Source organism: Typopeltis vanoorti, chromosome 15 (assembly GCF_054136105.1).
Source record: "Typopeltis vanoorti isolate ZY-2024b chromosome 15, IOZ_Tvanoo_1.0, whole genome shotgun sequence".
Classification (NCBI taxonomy): Eukaryota; Metazoa; Arthropoda; class Arachnida; order Uropygi; family Thelyphonidae; genus Typopeltis; species Typopeltis vanoorti.
This window is the reverse complement of record NC_143563.1, coordinates 62814258-62833053: the sequence shown is the minus strand read 5'-3', so window position 1 is coordinate 62833053 and position 18796 is coordinate 62814258. Positions and strand designations below refer to the sequence as shown.

The window sequence follows — 18796 nt, the reverse complement described above, 5'->3', positions numbered from 1 at the left end:
TATATTATTATTATTTTCTATCAGTGTCAGTTGATTAACTAGGTAAACAAGAATAAAATGCTGTACATGACCTTTATATTTATAATCAGAAATTTGTGTTATGCCATCATACATATTTTTCTCTTTATAAATTATCTGATAACATAATTGTATACTCACCTATATAGGCTAATCTAATAATTTTACTTTCTTTTGATAATAAAAGGATTTATCAGCTTTTTGAAATAGAAACAAAAATTGAAGTTACATATAAAGTGAATGCTGATAAGAACTGAGTATAGTCATGTTTTTGTTGCTAGAGAGAGATATTAAGGTAATTTGAATAGATTTTTATATTCTAACAGTCATCTGCATCTGAAAATATTGTAATGTATTTTTCTAGCAAAGTTTTCAAATAGTTTGAATTAAGCATTAGTAAAATCTGTATTGAAGAAGTTAAAAACTAAAACTTTGAGAAAATTAATTAATAAAAATATTATTTAAATGACTCATAATTATGCATTTGATATTCAGAATGTTTAATTACAAAAATAATTATTTATAATAATATCTTATAACTAGGGCTGACAAAAGATGTGTAGTAGTTGAAGATCAAAAAATAATGCTATAGTATACCAGTCTATTATGAGATCATTCTACATACTGCATCATCTCAAGAGACACTATGGAATTACAAATTAACAATTGTATTGAAGAAACAATAAAGAAGATTCATTATTCCATCCTACGATGTATGATCCTTCATCCTTCCTAAAGCATAAAGTAAATGTTCCTCTCATACCAATAATTAACTTTATAGGTACTGGTAATTTTCTTTTGTACAACAATGAAAAAAGAAAACTCAGAGGATTTTATAAACAAGATATCTGTTAATTTTGTCTCCTTCAGACCTAATTCATTGTGGATGTGGTGACTTTTTACTAATATTCCACTGATGATACCTTAATTACTAAAGAAAGGTTTTCCATTAGGAAATGAATATCAGACATATAGAAACGTTTTAGGAGAAAAGAGCAATGATAGTAAGTATACCTGCTGAATTTCTGTTAAAGACATGGACGTAGTCATTGATACTGTATTCCAAAATAAAGATATGCACAAATTCACATGGTAGAGAAATTACGAGAAATAAGAAAAGTTGATTGTGTTATTATTGACTTTCTACTTCAAATCCTTCTTCTACCCTTATGTCCTTAACCTCTGTAGTAGAAAATTATCACCATTTCATTTTTAGCAGGATTAAACAAAGAACATCATATTGAAAAGAAAAATATATAAGAAGTTTTAAAAGAATCAAAGTTGAGTAGCTTTCAGAGGTGAACTGTAGATTGAAATATACAAATATTATTCAAAAAAAAAATGCAAGACTTCGAAAACAAGAATCAAAATGTAGAGACTAATTGAAAGAAAAAAAGCCATCAAAAACCTGAAATGAGATATAAAACTTTTACAGTGACTGCCTGCCTAATTTAAAAGGCTTGGTCACAGGGTTGAATTCCAGATAACTGAAGTATAGCTCTGATAGTATCCATCTATAAAAAAGGAAATAAAATTGAATGTGAGAATTACAGAAGAATTTCTCCTCCAAGATTTATGGATGCATACTTGCAAAGAGGCCAAGAAAAATTGTGGAAGGGAAACTTAAAGAACAACAACAAACCTGGGCTTAGGCCAAACAGAGTTCGCTTACTGGAATTGGATTTTTTTATGTAATGGCTGTAATCAAAAGAGTAAAAGGGCTTGATAGAATGTGTGGAGAGGAAATTTTTCAGGGATGAAAAATTTCCTCTTCATTTATCCTATTAAGCCCTTTTACTAACTTATAAGTTTCTTTCAACAACAAACTTCTGTAGCTATCACCATCTTGGTCCTCCCACCATTTACTCCTTCCCAAGAAAATCCCGATGACCTGATCTGTGCAGAGTAGTCGAGATACAATTGCATCTCGACAAGTAGATATAACCAATAAGCAGTTATCTCAGGAGAACATGTTGGCAAACAGAACTTCTTATCTCTGCTTGTCAGTGTGTTCTTCAGTAGCCAAATAATCCCATCAGCTACTTTGGCCACTTTTGTAATATGCCTTCTGATTCTTAGCTCCCTGTCTACTGTCACCTCCAAATCCTTAGTTTCACCAGGTTCCTAGAGTCCAGTTCTGTCACTTGTACACAGCATGTAATATTTTAGGAGAAAAGGAGAAAATATTCCACTTTTCTACATTGAACTGACATCTGTTACCTTCTGTTCTGCTTTCAATCTGTTTGCAGGATCTCAACATCACCTTGACTATTACTGTACCCAGTTCTGCATCCTCAACAAACAACTGAATATTTTCCATCAAATAATTCTTTATTATTAATATACAAAAGAATACCAATGATCCAGCAAAGGTTGGTCGATTGGTAGAGCCTCTGCTACTAATGGCTCATGCAAAAAGTTAAGTAAGTTTGAGCGCGGTTAGTAGTTGGAAGGGGTCAATTGTTCGATGCTGTTGGCACACTCTCCCTCAATGAGTCTTTGGACTCCCTGGAGGTGTCGCATAATAATAAATCCATGTACAGAGCTTTATGACGCACCATTAGTCACCTGCCTTCTGGATCCTACTTTGCCATATACTAAAATTTGGTATCTATACATCATATGTTCTTGTCCATGTTAGCTGTTGGCATGGAAAAATGGCATTGCAAAGTTCAAACATAGCCATTCTGTTTTTCCAACACAACTGTTGCTTTATTATAAAGAAAAAAAGTAAGTAAATTGCTAAGACATGATTACCATGTACAAAATCATGCTGCTCCACACAGAATGAATGTTTTTTTTTTTTTTTTTCCAATATCTTTACTTCCATTTCTGAGATAGCTAGTTTGCACTAAAGATGATAATGAAACCTAGATGAAAGACAATTTTATTATAAACAGTAAACACATTAATAAATTTAATAAGCCAAAAGGCTATTTTACCAGCAAATATGTTAATAGAAAGGGGGATGGTAAATCCCTTTATGTTTTTATAGCCGGGTACGAAACTCGGATCGAAATCCATAGTTTCATGCCGAAAAAACTATCGGCGAGCCCAAGTGTAAATGATCACTTGGGTAGTACAACACCAGGGCAACTCCATGCAAAGGTGGAGCAAGCTCCATCACTAACTTTAATATTCTCTCATAATGTAAAACCCAGCTCCTAAGAGATGTATATATATTTTGTTTTACATTATGAGAAAAGGTCACTACCCAGACCGACCGGTTTCAACCTTTTTTGAGGTCTCATCAGTGAGTAGGTAGACCTGGAATATCAAGGTTTTAAGTGAACAAGAACTTGCATACCTCTACTATCGAATTGCCGAAGTGGTGTACTCCTATATTTATTGTTAATTACTAATTTTGAGACCTCAGAAAAGGTTAAAACCGGTCTGGGTAGTGACCTCTTCTCATAATGTAAAACAAAATATATGTACATCTCTTAGGAGCTGGGTTTTACATTATGAGAGAATATTAAAGTTAGTGATGGAGCTTACTCCACCTTTGCATGGAGCTGCCCTGGTGTTGTACTACCCAAGTGATCATTTACACTTGGGCTCACCGATAGTTTTTTCGGCATGAAACTCTATGGATTTTGATTCGAGTTTTGTACCCGGCTATAAAAAACATAAAGGGATTTACCATCCCCCTTTCTATTAACATTAATAAATTGTTTCTTTTTAAGTATTTTCATAATTTTGTGACATAAATTTTTGACATGTTTTCATAGGGGTGTCATGAATGAATTTAATGAGCAGTGTTACAATTGGGCTATCTAGTCTGGATTCCTATCATGAGTCTTGCGATCCAGTGGAAGCCTGTTTATAATTTAGTGTAATTTTTTAATTAATGGCTTCACATTTGAGATGTGGTTATACAGACGAATGTTAAAAATCCCATGGACAGCAGAAACGTCCAATCAGGAAGTACTGGAACAAATGGGGAAATCACGTGAACTTTTAGATACCATAAAAAGAAGAAAAACTGCATATCTTGGTCACCTACTTCGTAATAAAAAATATAAGATACTTCAGTTGATTATAAAACGAAAGATAAATGGAAGAAGAGAACAAGGAAGACGAAGAAAATCTTGGCTGGCAGATATCAGGCAGTGGACTGGTATGAACTCTGAGAGACTGCTCAGAATAGCTGAGAATCGCTCAAAATTTGCCAAGGTGGTCGCCGACCTCCGATAGGAGATGGCACTCAAAGAAGAAGAAGAGATTTTGTGATATTGAACTCTATTAAAAGTTATTTTAATATTGTGAAAGCTATAAGTCTGATAGCAGAATGACCATAGACTGAATCTGTAAGATGTTGTGACCAGTTAAGCTAAGACATTTATATTATCTTGTTCTCAGAATTGAATTTATATGTATAATATATAACCCAGAATTAAATGGCTTGTTTTGATGATTTTAAAATTGTGTTTGCCTGAATCTCCTTTACTGCACCGTTCATGAAATTATCGGACCTAGCGGGAGCTTCAGAAATAAGAGATAAACTCGGTCTACGTAAGAAATAATATTGATATAAAATTAGTTGATGTTTGGTTTCGCTACATTTTGTTAGACTAATCTAAATATAGAGTGGTGCAGTCTAAAAATATAAATCTCTTTATATTTAAATTAGTAATCAACCAGCAACATATTACTTGTTTAAGAACAGAGTTGAAACAAGATGGCGGATCAAAAACAAGGAAGTATGATCCAACAATTATACATCTATACCCTGAACTCTAATAGCATTTCCTCCTACTGTACAGCTGTGACTGAAACACCTGATATATGCATGCCATATGACTCATTTTTGTATTCAGAATTTAAATGTTGTTACCAGTTCTGCCTTCTCCTGAATGAGGTTCATGAAGAAAATTATACTATGCCTAATGCACATGTCTCTATTAAATGTCTAGTAATTTATAATTTGGTATTATTATCAGTCCTCTACATTGGTGACACATAGCTCATTATGGGACTATCCCTGTTGAACTTCATCTTAATTTCATTTAACATAATACATTCAATGACATCCACTTACCTACTCCTGTTTCCTCTCCAAGTTTACTACCCCAGGAAAAAAAATTTTTTTTGGCCCATAAAAGGTCATAAAGTTTAGATTTTAGACTTATGTATTGCTGTAACATTCTTGCACTAAATTGAATGGATTAACACTCATACATTGGTTAACTTTAAATTTATTCAAGTTAATATAAGCTCATATTTTTCCAGTAATAATGTCATAACTAACATAATGACTGTAGAAACTTTTGTAAGGAACAATCATCTCTCTCTCTCACACACAAAAAAATAAATTAAGAATGCAAGTTCAAAGGAACTCTTTGAACTTCCACTCTTTTTCACTAGAGAGTTCTTATGGGTGATAAGAATATGAGTTCCATTATATGTGTTGGAAATTTCTAAGTCCAGTGTAAGGAATATACTCCATTGACTGAAGATAATAAGTATTTGGAAAGTTAAAGATATCTGCCAGTAACAACACCATAAACAAGCTGACAGGTACAACTTGTGGTCGTAATGCCTCTACTCGTAGAACAGCAGTCTAGCTCTAGTCTTCCGTGTTACAGAGTATTGTTCACCACACAACTCTCATGGATGCACAACTTAACAATAGGAAGAAATAAAGAAAATCAGAAATAATCATCTATCTTCCTATACTGTCTTGCCTCCATATCTCCCATATGGCTTTAGAATCACCAGATGATGATCCCCAGGACTTGTGGAGAAGACTCTGGAACTAACCACAAACAGGTACTGATCAGAGATCCAACTATCAAACCACCAGGATTCAATATACCTCGACACCTCTGTATCAGCTAAACAGATTTAGGACTGGACATGGCCACTGTGTCCTATTATTATATCTGTGGGAATTCCATTGTCACCCTTTTGCGTGCATTCATGCATGTGTGTGCTCTGTGCAGAGTATGCATCATATCACTGATGACTGCCCCATACACTCCTTCCCTTAGAGACCTCAGGAACTCACATTTACTCCCAGGTAGTACTAGTATCACTGACTTGTTAACTGAACTGTCAGTGTGTATATTGTTCTGCTCAATGCAATAATTTCTTGTATTTGCCTCATATGCTAAATAAATTTATATTTATATGTTTATAACTCCCACCTGTGAAAGGTTGTAAATCTGTAGTCCATTGGTAGTGTGGGCAGGCTAAGGATCTTTTTTTCTATTTTTTATTAATTTTATATTTTTTTATGTTTAACATAATCTGGAAACTCTGCTTTGAAGATCTGCAGCTTGTTGGTTGGATAGTGCATATGCAAATCACAGGCTGCCGAGATATTGGTATTACTTGGACTAAAAAGACCAAAACAGGCCAAATCCTAAATAATAAGTATCTCATAAAAAATATTTTCTCTGTTATTAAAAAAAAAAATCTAAGTGCTAATGAAGGAGGAGGATAGCTGCATTTTAGAAGTGCTGCTTTACTGACATTATTTTAACAGTTCGTGTTATTGAAGCTTATGCTATTGCCACCATAGATGGACTTAAGTTTCCTAATTGGAGGCTATAATAATAATCATTGCTGCCGCTGTTATGCTATTGCTTGAATTCCATAGGAGAATTTATATTCTTAACAATTAAAATAATATCAGCTCATTGCCGTTCCAAACTACAGTCAGCCTTTTAGATCCTCAGTAATTGGCTTGTCTAAGTCAGTGGTTCCCAACCTTTTTTTCATTTGTGTGCCCCCCCCCCTTTTAAACCCATTTTTATAAATTGTATCCCTTGTTTTTAAATATCGACACTTTTGTTCAATGCCTATCTTAATGTAAAATAGTGGAAATGAGGTAATTAGTTGGGAAAGGAAAATTACTACACTAATTTTTGCAAAGGTCATTTCTTAGTAACATGCAATTGTTCTGGAAAGGAGGATGGGTGACAAAAGTGATGCCTTAATAGCCACGCCATCACCAATCATCATTCACTAATGTGAGCTAGTTTTGAAGTGTCTCTATTAGCGGTGATTCAAATTTAATATTTATTGTTCCATAACTAACGTTTTGTATTTTATTTGTTTTACTTGTTTTTCCACCATTACTGATTATTTTTCGTTTACCCCTGAACAGCCCAGCACGTACCCCCATGGGGGTATGCATACCACTGGTTAGGAACCAATGGTCTGAGTAAATAAAGAAATCCTATAAAGACTTTTATTCCCTAAAGGGGGGAACAAAAACTCCTTTGACCCTAATCTTTGGAAATCAGCGAACAGTTATACCTTTTATTGTCACTGTTAATTGATTTTATGCTTACCAACAGTTTGAAAAAAAAAAAAACTGGGAGAGAGCTTATGGATATTTTCTGGAATACCTTAAGTGACTTAATAACTCAGTTATTTCTAATGCTTCTACCACTTTTTTATCATCTGTATCCACTAAGGAAATTTTTTTTCATGATCAACCTTCCTTTCACTTGCTACATAGTAATAGAATTTTGTTGATTTTCATAATAAATTACATAAATTCTTTACATAATTTAATTTTGCCATCACTTCTCTTCACGTGCCCCCCCCCCCCCCCCCCGAGCCTCATCATAATTCTTTTTCCAATATCAGATCACAGCATTTTTTTTTTTTAATGCAGCTTTTGCTTTAAACTTCCATGCAATTTATTCTGCTAACTTTTGGATGATGCAGTCAGATATTTTTTCATTCAAACATCCTTTGACTACCTCTCATGTGCTGCTGATTTCTCTACTATGCGGTTTCTCATTCCAAGTACTTCTTCCAGCTGCCTTTACCCGCCCCATAATTTTATTTATGCTCCTTCAAAAGACTGCAGGATCACTCTTGCAAATTGGAAGTATAATGATCATCTCATTTATAGACAGATTTTGAAACACTGTTATTAGCTCAAGTGTTCTTGTACTGCAAGTTCCTTCCATTCTATTCCATTCAAGTGCAATCTCTTATCTGTAGGTTCACTATCATGATTTGACTCATGGTTAATTATGTTCATAATGGCATGTGGTGAGGACCCTCTCTCTCTCTTCCACATGTTGTAAGTATTCATGGCTGTAAATGTGTGTGTGTTCATAAGGCCAGTTTGCCTGTTCTGGGGGACAAAAAACCTGAGTTTCCAGTTGGGGAAAAAAAAACCTATCTCTGGTTGAGACAGGCTAACTCACCTTTAGTCAATGAGACCAGATTAAGGTTTCTGGCATCATGGACAGGAATTGAACCCAGGTCTTTCCAACCAAAGGACTTTGTCTTCCATTACATGCTGCTTAAGATAGTGATTCCTTCCTAAGTAATTCTATAAATTCTTTTAATCAGGTTGGATGCTTTTCCCTCCCACCTTCCAGTTTATATCGCCATGGTTGAAATTGCAGCATCTGTCTGCACAATTGATAGTTCTCTTCAGATGATCCTAGTCTGTATCAGCACTTAGTTGTGTGTTTTATCTTGTTAATCTTTTTTCCACACTAAACAGCATCAAGCCATTGGATTAGACCAGTATTACTTATATTTTCTACCATTGATGATTAAATCCAACCAAATCTGGTTAGATTTAAGTCTTCTGCAATTATTGGTGATGCTACTCATTCTTCCTGTCTTGTCTGGCCTCCCTAAATACACTATTTAGGGAAGACAAATATATTCTATTCCTATAATGATATCCTCCGCTATCATCAAGTCTTGTTAATGGCAATTCTAACACTACTTCTAACAATGCCAAGAACTTCCCTCTTTTGTTCCTTATGCTTCTAGTGTATATGCATGCAAATCAATAACCAGTTCAAACAGGAAGCTGAAGTTCATTCTGCAACCAAATCCCCATCCCTATTTCCATAGCATGCACTTTTCTTTCCTGAAAAACTAAACATTTCATTGGGGTCATTCCTAACAAGATGTCATTCTCTCGTATTATTTGTCATTACACTCGCACTTCAATCACTTAATTTAATGCACACATCCACACTCTCATGTAACCCCCCCCCCAGATATATCTAGTTTCCTTGACTAGTCACATTCACTCTTCTGTTGTATAATAGTTTCTCCAAGCATCTGACACTAGAATCATTCAACTGTCAAGTGTAGTCCATCACCTACTTGCAAGTGCAAATTGTTTAACCATTAGAGTTACCCTATACATTAGTATACTGCACACTCAGCTTACTGAATTGTTTGTAAGTAGTTGTAGCTCTCCTTATATTTTGGCAAAAGGCTTACAATCTTTCTTTTCTACCTAACTCTACACCTTCACATCTCTCAGTTATATTGAATATAGAATATTATACTGAAACAACTTATAATAGTCACAGTTTACTTTTATTAATTTGTATTCAGTATTTTCTAATAGTTAAAATCACATAATTAAAACATTTTAGAAATGATTTTCATAGGTAATCAATCATCTTTGCAGAGGGATAGAAAAAAAAGGGGGGGGGGGAGAAAGAGCAAGTAAGCATTCAAAAAAGAATGATTACCTGGCATCATTCAGCATCACAGTGCTTGCTTTAGAATTTATAATATTCTTCACTTACTGGGCCATGGAAGCATGTGGGTGTACTCCTTACTAAGAACCCTTTAACATCTTTTAAAGTCTATAAAGGAAGCTCTGTTGACAATTTATCTGTAACCTTTTCAGCTGAGATTGAGTTAGCAAGTCACTGATAGTACCGATGGAGTTATTCCTCCTGCAGAACGTGCAAATATAAGCAATTAGATTTAAACATACTACTTCATGGCTTTAGCTGCCTTAGCAGTAGTTCAGAAAACATGTAACTATAAACAAGATAACTCTCACTTTTTCAATATGGTCAGTCTACTTTAATCATGACAGAGCAGGTATTGTCATGTGCTTTGTGCTGACCTATAAAGAATTTCGTTTTCTGAAATAAAATATAATTTGTTTTATAAAATCATAAAGGCTTTTATAACTATGCAGTAAAAGAACTTAGAGATTTGAGAGATACATGTACCTGTTCATCTGCCACACTATTTCACAAGAAAAGGTAACAGGTAAGAAATATAATTCCCTTGTTTGTTTAAGGATGTTGGTACTGAGATAGCAAATGTCAGTTGGGCTTCTTTATCCATTGATACAAATATTTGTTGTGAACTCCTTAACTTTATCTTAAATCTTTTTTTTTTTTTTCCATCTATATCACATTAAACACACACACATATATTATGATTAAATCATATATTTAAATAATGCCAATTCTTTAAATATGCAGCATTCAAAAGTATGCTTATCAAGAAAAATCTACTGCAGTAAATAATACTTTGTCCATGATTCATAGGTCATGCTATAGTCTGTGTTACATCACTATTGTGATGTTTATGATTGGCTGCAGTCCAACTTCTGATAGTGGATGATGATGTGCAGCATATATAAATGCCACTCAGGTTATTCAATTTCACAAAACAGAAGGTGAAATATGATGTAGGCTTCTGGAATTGTAATCACTAAAGTAAAGTACATTTAGAGGAGGAGTTGAAAATTTATTATTTTATTTTATTATTACTCTTATTATTACTTTTCTTTTTTTTTTTAGAATTGCATCAGAATTAGAAGTATCTATCCAAAAAGTACAAGACCAGGATGGTGAAACTATCAACATCATTGTTTGTTAGCTTTTTGCTATTTGTTTGTATTCAAGATGTTTATATGCTCGATTTTAAAGATGCAGTTGATAAAATAAAGAGTGTATTTTCATCATGGAAAGTGAGAAAGGAACCTGCTGCAAAACAGAATGAATTAGAGACATTGCCATCTCAAATACCTGCCACAGCAAGCTATAAGAGTGAACTTTACTCATTTTCTTCTCACGTGTCTTATTTAACCAATCCCAAAAAGGTAATATTAAATAATATTTTATCTGCCTGCTACATAACTTGTGTATTTTGCATAACATATATAAATGGATGTGTTCAGAATATTTCATATTTAAATTTTTCAGTAGTTAGAATATTTATACAATAAAAATTTGCTGTTTTGGGAAAATAATTTTGCTTTGAGTATATAACAAAGAAAACCTTCTCTCTTTTCTTCCTTTCCTTCTAGTGTTCTAAAATTTAGATTATCATTTTCTAAAAGTTTAGTTATGTTACTTGTATGGAGTAGGAGACCAAGCATTTCTGCTGTATTAAAAAACATATAAAAGAAGTATACGAGGTGGGGGGCTGGAAAAGTCTGATAAATACCTAGAACAAAAATTATATTAAAGCAACTGATAAAACCACAAGAAAGAACATACTAGTAGCAGTTATGAAGATTATTTGTATTCTTATATCCTCCTATGTTCTTTCTTGTGGTTATATCAGTTGCTTTAATATCATTTTTGCTCTAGGTGTTTATCAGAGTTTTCGAGATCCCCCCCCTGCTTCAAATATGCACAAAATCATTTTGCATAGTATGTGCCTTAGCCTAATTTATGAATTTTTTTCATGCCACTTTTTTAATAATAATATAAAAAAACAGTTTAAATTTTATAAAATTATACAGCAAAATTAAATTTTGAAATTATGTAAAATTAAGTCAAACTCTAAAAATGTTTGCATTTATGTGATCAGAGTAAGTCACTTATAGTCAAATATTTTTTGCAATTATTGAGATATGTTTTTTTTTTTTTTTTTTTTTTTTAATTTTGTTTTCCTTCATTTATGCTATAAAGATTTTCTCTTTCTGTAGTTTATGTTAAGAAACATGTCATGGATATAGGTTTATTGGTATCATTAATAAACTTATTTTGAGATATTAATTTCAGCTTTATATAAGATGGTAAGCATAATGGAGTTTTTGATAATTTCTTTAAACTTTTGTGTCCATTATCATCTCAGTATACTATTATATTTTCATCTAATATAAGTAGGTCAATTGGTTTTGCATGTTCCAGGGTCATACTTAAGCCTTGAGATTTATGTACTCATATAATGATATAAATAAGCTTTGAAAGTAGATATCAGCACAAGTGATTTAAAATTGTTGTGATACTATTGAGCTTATATTTAGTATTAGTATCTTGTTATATATAACATATTTAATATGAACATAGTCCTTTGTTTTACAAATGCATAATTTTTAAGATGTATCATTTCAAGAAGAAGAATGAAATCCAGTTTGAGAGGATTTCTTATTACAAAATTGTCAGCTAGAAATAGTTTTTGAAGTTAAAAATAAATAAATAACAAATTATTCCATTTACAAAAGCCTAATGTAAAGATATGTTAAATGAATACAAAAAAATCAGCAGTTGGATGTAAAAATATTAAATTTATTTGTAATATCAACAACTATTTTAAACTAGGATCCAAAACAGTTGGAGTGTATGCATTTTTATGATGGAATTTAAAATGGAAGCTTTTCATTTTATTTTCCAACATCTGCATATTGTTTAGTGATAAAAATTCAGAAAGAAATTTATTAGTTTAAAATAATTGTATCATATAATGAATATATATAGCCAAAGTTCAAGTACTTGAATATTTTACTATATTTACAATAAAAATGATATAAATGCTATATGGTTAAAAACACATTCAAATTTACAAGTGCTTATACTTATTTTTTTCCTTTTTGTTCACCTTTCTTATCATTAACTGTGTCAAGGTTTCAGGAATTAAGTGATGTATTTTCTGATGTATTCCCTCATGGACTGTACAAGTCCATGAGGAAATACATCATTTTATGACAGTCTAAGACAAATATTATACGTCCAGTTTCCAATCAGGAACATTTTTCCAAATTGTTACATTATTTGTTAAGTCTTCAATTTCATGAGTTTGTACATTTAACCTCCTAACTCAGGGATTCCCAAACTTTTTGCCATCACACCTTCCTTTAGTGTAATCTTATTGTATACACCTTCCCTAAAAATCCAAACACTAAGATGAACAATGAAAACAATACAGTGAACTTTATTTTTAATAAAGATATAAAAAATAAAAATGTTCAAATGAAACAAAAAAAAATTATTTATACAAAATACTTATTAAATAATTCTATAAAACCATCATACATCTCCGCAAGGGGATGTGCTTTGCATTACGGGGAAATACTAAGGAGAGTGATCGGAGCTTACTCCACCTTTACTATGAGTTGCCTGAGACTTGAACTACTTTCAGGTGCAAACTTGACTTATTTGTCTGTTTACTTCACTTGGGAAAATAAGGATTAAACCGAACTTATAAAATTGTTTGGTATTTTCAACTTAGTATACCCAAGTTAAAACCTTTCTATATATAAAAGCATGTTTCTCACATTAAACTAGTATTTTTGGAAAGCTGGATTTATTGTAACGTACAATCAAAAGATTCTTCACAGTTCTCCTGGACTTTATTTGTATGTCCTCAAAGAGAGGTATACCTCATAGTTTGGGAAACATTGTCTTCACTGCATCAACCACATATTTGTTTCTTCTTTCTCCTTATCTTTTTTGCCATCTTTCTTTCAAACACTTGTTTTACAGTCTCACACAAAGCCTCAAAAGGCTTTGTGGAACAAAGTATTACATAAAGGTAGCTCCAGGACAGAAGTATCAAATCACAGACCAATTAGTATCTCTGAAGTGGTACTTAAAATATTGGAAAAGTTGGTTAAAGTAAATTTCAGGAATGTGTGGATATGAATATGATACTCTATAGTAGGCAGCATGGCTTTGCAAAAGTAGGTCCTGCCTCAGTAATTTATTCATATTTTATAATAAGGTGACAGCAGAATTGGATAAAGGAAATGGTCATACCATGATACTGCTGGATTTTGCAAAGGTATTTGACAGAATACCAGATGGAAAACTGTTACATAAGTTGGAGCAAATGGGAATGGATATGAAGCTGGTGGCATGGATGAGGGGAGAAGGGCATATTGATAGATGAACTCCACACATATAGTGGAGTTCCCCAGGGCTCTGTACTACGACCATTACTCTTTAATTTGTACATTAATGATATAGCAGAAGATTTGGAGGGGGATATTCGGTTGTTTGTTGATGATACAAAAGTAGGAATGGCAATAGTTGATAAAGGTGATGTAGATATCTTACAGGATTACTTAAATGAATTGACAGCGTGGGTAAAGGACAGTTCATTGTTGCAAAATGTAAGGTATTGCACCTTGGGATGAAAAGATTACACACTTTGTAGCATATTGATGGTACTAGTTTATAGGAAATTGATAAGACAAGAGATCTGAAGGTGATGGATAGAGATTTGAAATTCAGAGGACATATTGCAAGAGTTGGCAAAATAGCTCAGAGGATTACTTGGATGCTAAAGAACACACTGACAAGTAAAGATGAGTAGGTTATTATATCTCTTTATAAGGCTATAATTCAGCCACATGTTGACTACTGTGTACATATTTGGTCACCTGTGTTTCTTGGAGATTGAGAGGTGGTAGAGAGGATTCAGAGATGAGCGACCAAGCTGGTGACAAGTCTGGAATGTTTCCTATGAAGATTGAGGGTGTGTGGGTTGCAGAGTTTAGCTGATAGGCAGAGGAGGGGAGATACGATAGAAATTTATAAGTTACTAAAGGGATTCTATAAGATTGATACAGAAGAAATTTTAAAATACGTGAGGAGTAGGGGAAATACAAGAAATCACACTAGGAAGTTGTCTAAGAATTTGGTTAGTAAGGGTGTGTGGACTAGGTTCTTTACTTGGAGAAGTGGTGAATGAGTGGAATAATTGCCAGAGGTGGTTGTCAGCATCCCAACAGTGAATAGGTTTATAGAGATATGTATGATAGGTATTTTGTTAATGGATAAAGTAGGTCCTTGAATTCCAAATTCTCATTTATGCCTTTTACAATAGCTATAACTAATATTAAAAGTTATTAACTTTAATATGCAATGGGAGAGAAAAAAAAGACAATCTTGCAGAGACAAATAACTAAAGAAAAAAGGAATCTAGACTAAGTAACTATTACTGTGACCAAAATGATGTCCATTATACGAGATTCACCACCAAACCTGTATGTTAGCTTTGTATACTTGCTTGCTTTTCCCAATACTTCATTCACTCACATATACAATTATTATACATAGAAGCATGTGCCCCACATATCATTAAGGTGTTGTGCACCAAGGGAATTTGATATTTTTCAAGGCATACATATATTGAACACTCAGTCATTAAGAATGTTATTTTTATTAATCAGAGAGTAATTTCTATTTACTCTGTTAATACATTAATTTTATTAATCTATTAAGAGAGTAAAACTTAAAAAACGAGACACAAATTAGAAACTTTTTGCTGCACTAATAACGGCATATACAATGAAATGGTTAACTCCCATTATCTTTATTTTCTATTCTAGAAAGTGAACTAATTTGGTGTAAGTTTAACCATGCTACCGGCCAGGACGTATATATACGTCCAAGTAAACATGGATGCGAAGTGCATATTAAAATCGTAATACCATTGATATTACATTGAAATACATGATGGATACGAAGCATATGAGGATGCGTATTTGATCCATAATGGCCGGTAAGGTGGTTAAAGGGTAACCAGCAAACTCAATTCTTTATTTTACAAAATCACTAATGTTAGATAGTGTTTAGACATTGTACCTCCGTTTTTTTTTTTTTTTTTTACATATGCTGGTTTTGAAAAGGTACTTTCACCTAAACAGCTTGCAATAGATAAAACTGTAATGAATAGATTTGTAAAGGTCTGGAACATGGAAACCAAGTAAGTTCCTTTAGCCAATCAAGCCACTCTCTGATAGTACTCCACATTCCACCTTGAGGAATCTAAAAATCCTATTTGAGAGGTAAAACATAGATCTTTTTCAAGTTGTCTCAGGATTCTGATAACTGGGAGAATTGATATATCATTCTCCACATGCATTTTCATTATTATTGAAAATATCCAGGGCCACTTCTCACTGTAGATGAGTTATGCAAGCTCCGTACTCCCACCATTGCAATAATTGTTGTTGAGTGCTGCCATCTGGAGAATAGAGTGCATTTTGTGAAGGACAAAAAAGAACCAAGTTTCAGAGATAGTCACTGGCTTTTATGTTAGCATCATCAGTGCAAGTTGCTTTCTTCTTCACCCTTCTGGTTCTGTCCACTGCTGGACGAAGGTCTCCCCCATGATTTTTCAAATCACTCAGTTTTCTGCCTCTCCCATCCATCTCACTCCTGCAATTTGTTTCAGTTCATCTCTCCACCTTTTTCTCGGTCTTCCTCTTTGTCTTGCTCCATCCATTGGTCTCCACTCTGGTGTTTTTCTAGTCCATCTTCCGTCACTGCATCTGGCAATATGGCCAGCATCTCCACTTAGCCTGTTTAATATATTTTACAATATCCATGACACCTGTTTGAGATCTTATCCAGATATTTGTCTTCCTATCTCTTAATGTTATTTTTAGCATACTTCTTTCCATGCGATGTTGTGTTGTTCTCAGATTTTTGTTTAGGGCTTCTGTTAAAGTCCGTGTTTCTCCTCCATATGTTAGGACAGGAAGTATGCACTGGTCGAAAGCTTTCCTTTTTAGACTCATAGGAATGTCACTTTTTAATATGTCTCATTTTCCCATAAGCCATCCATCCAAGGTGAATTCTTCGTTTAATTTCTTTTCTTTGGCACTCCTCAAAGGATAACAATTGGCACAAATATACATATGAAGTAACTTGTTCTATTTCATGGTTTAAAACTTTGATAGTTCTATGGTTTATGTATTTATTCATCATTATTTTTGTTTTTTCTCTATTTATTTTTAATCCAATTTCTCTGGAGACTTAATTTAGCTGATTTAGCCTTTCTTCCAGATCTTCAAGATTATCTGCTATTAGGACAATATCATCTGCAAATTTCAGATGATGCAGCCTTTCTCCATTTATGTTTATTCCTTTTGTTTCCCAATCAAGGCTTCTAAAGACTTCCTCTAGTGCAGCTGTAAATAATTTGGGAGATATGGTGTCGCCTTGCTGGATACCTTTTTGTATTGGGAACTTTTCACTGTTTTTATATAATTTAATTACAGAAGTTGCATTATTGTAAATATGTTTTAGTGTTTCAATATATGGTTTCTCAGTTCCCTGGGTTTCAAGTGCTTTTAGTGTTGCAGATGTTTTAACTGAATCAAATGCTTTTTCATAGTCTATATAGGCAAGACATAAGGGTTTATTGTATTCAATTGATTTTTCAATGAGCTGTCTTAATGTGTGAATATGGTCCAAAGTATTGTAATTCTATCTAAATCCAGCTTGCTCACGGGATTGCATTCCCTCTAGTTTAGATTTTATTCTATTATTTATAATTTTTGTGAAAACTTTATATATGGTGGGGAGTAGGCTTATAGATCTGTAGTTTTTAATTTCTTCCTTATTGCCCTTTTTTAAAAATTAATATTAGAAGTGAATTGTTCCAATTTTTCAGAATTTTTCTCTGTTTTAGACATTTATTGAAGAGTTGACTCAACTGTTTGATGAGTAACTCATTTTTTTCTGAAAATCATCAGTTTGTCTGAATAGAAAGGTCCTAGGAGAAGATGGAATTATGGTAGACTTCTTAAAACTGGGAGGAAGCCTACCATAATTCCATCTTCTCCTGGGACCTTTCTATTCTTCATTTCCTGCAGTGCCATTTCCACTTCGCCTTGTAAGATCTCAGGAGCATCATGTTCTTCCTCACTCGAGTAATCCATAGATGGGCAGGGAAACTAATATTGAAAAGGCTGAGTGTAAGAGAGAGAAACTTTAGCACTGATTGTGTATTTCTTGATCCTTATAGGCAGAATAAATTGCAGAAGAGAGGGGATAAAAATCGGCATAGGACTACGGTAGTTAGTGACTTATATATCAGTTCTAAAGCCGGTACAAGATCTAGAGGGAATCTGCAATTTTTGTATACCAATGCTAGAAGCATTCAAAATAAAAGAGAAGAATTTTTGGCATTAGTCAGTGAAATTTCACCAAAAGTTGTAGGCATTAGTGAAACTTGGCTGTCAGCAGAAGATGTGGTCACTGGAATTGAATGTGATGGGTACAGTATTTTCAGGGAGGATAGAGAAGATAGAACAGGAGGAGGAGTACTGTTGATGATAGCTGATGTGTTGCAGCCAAAGAAAGTAGTATATCATGATGATAGACATGTAAATGAGAGTTCATTTGAGGCAGTCTGGTGCGAAATAGTGACCAACGCAACCAAATATACAGTTGGATGCTGCTATAGGCCAGGGAGTACGGGGGGAGATATTGAATTCATGCATCAGCAACTTAGTGCAATGAGTGAAGGCTTAGTGATTATTATGGGGGATTTTAATTATGGTGATATCAATTGGAAGGAGGAAATATCACGTAGCAAAAAGGAAATGGAGTTCATACATCTTCTACGAGATAATTACTTGAAACAGCACGTAACTGAAGGGACACGTGGTGTGAGAGTGTTGGACCTGGTTATTGGTTCAGAGGTTATATGCATATGTAAGGTGTCCTCGTTACCTCCAGTTGGTGAAAGCGATCATGTGGTATTGACTTGGGAGGTTGCAAAATCTGTGGATTTTTCTATTAAGAAGGGGTATGTAAAGAACTACAGGTTAGGCAATTATAACAAGCTTCGGAGTGAGCTTGCAGCCATCCCATGGCAGAACATATTGCAAGGGAAAGATGTTAGCAGTGCTTGGGATAAAATCAGCGGGTATCTGAGGAAAGCAATATCAGATTGTGTCCCCATGGTCAGGAGGTCAAACAAGGCAGGCATTAGATGGATGAGCAGTAGTATCAAGCTTGAACTGCAAAAAAAGAAAATGTTATGGAGAATTTACAAGGAG

At 33.7% G+C, this 18796-nt stretch overlaps 1 protein-coding gene across 3 annotated transcripts in view; it reads left to right on the top strand.

Moving 5' to 3' along the window:
• The window catches only part of LOC150098808 (sphingomyelin phosphodiesterase-like), a 127146-nt gene that overhangs the window by 13256 nt on the left and 95094 nt on the right, over positions 1-18796 (top strand). For 2 of the 3 annotated variants that reach the window (XM_090405718.1, XM_090405716.1), the window contains exon 2: positions 10569-10870. In XM_090405718.1, the coding sequence (XP_090261844.1) occupies positions 10616-10870 (255 nt within the window). In that variant the 5' untranslated portion in view covers positions 10569-10615. Of the gene's footprint in view, positions 1-944; positions 1023-10568; positions 10871-18796 lie in introns of those variants that run through there. The other variant, XM_090405717.1, reaches the window with a different exon arrangement.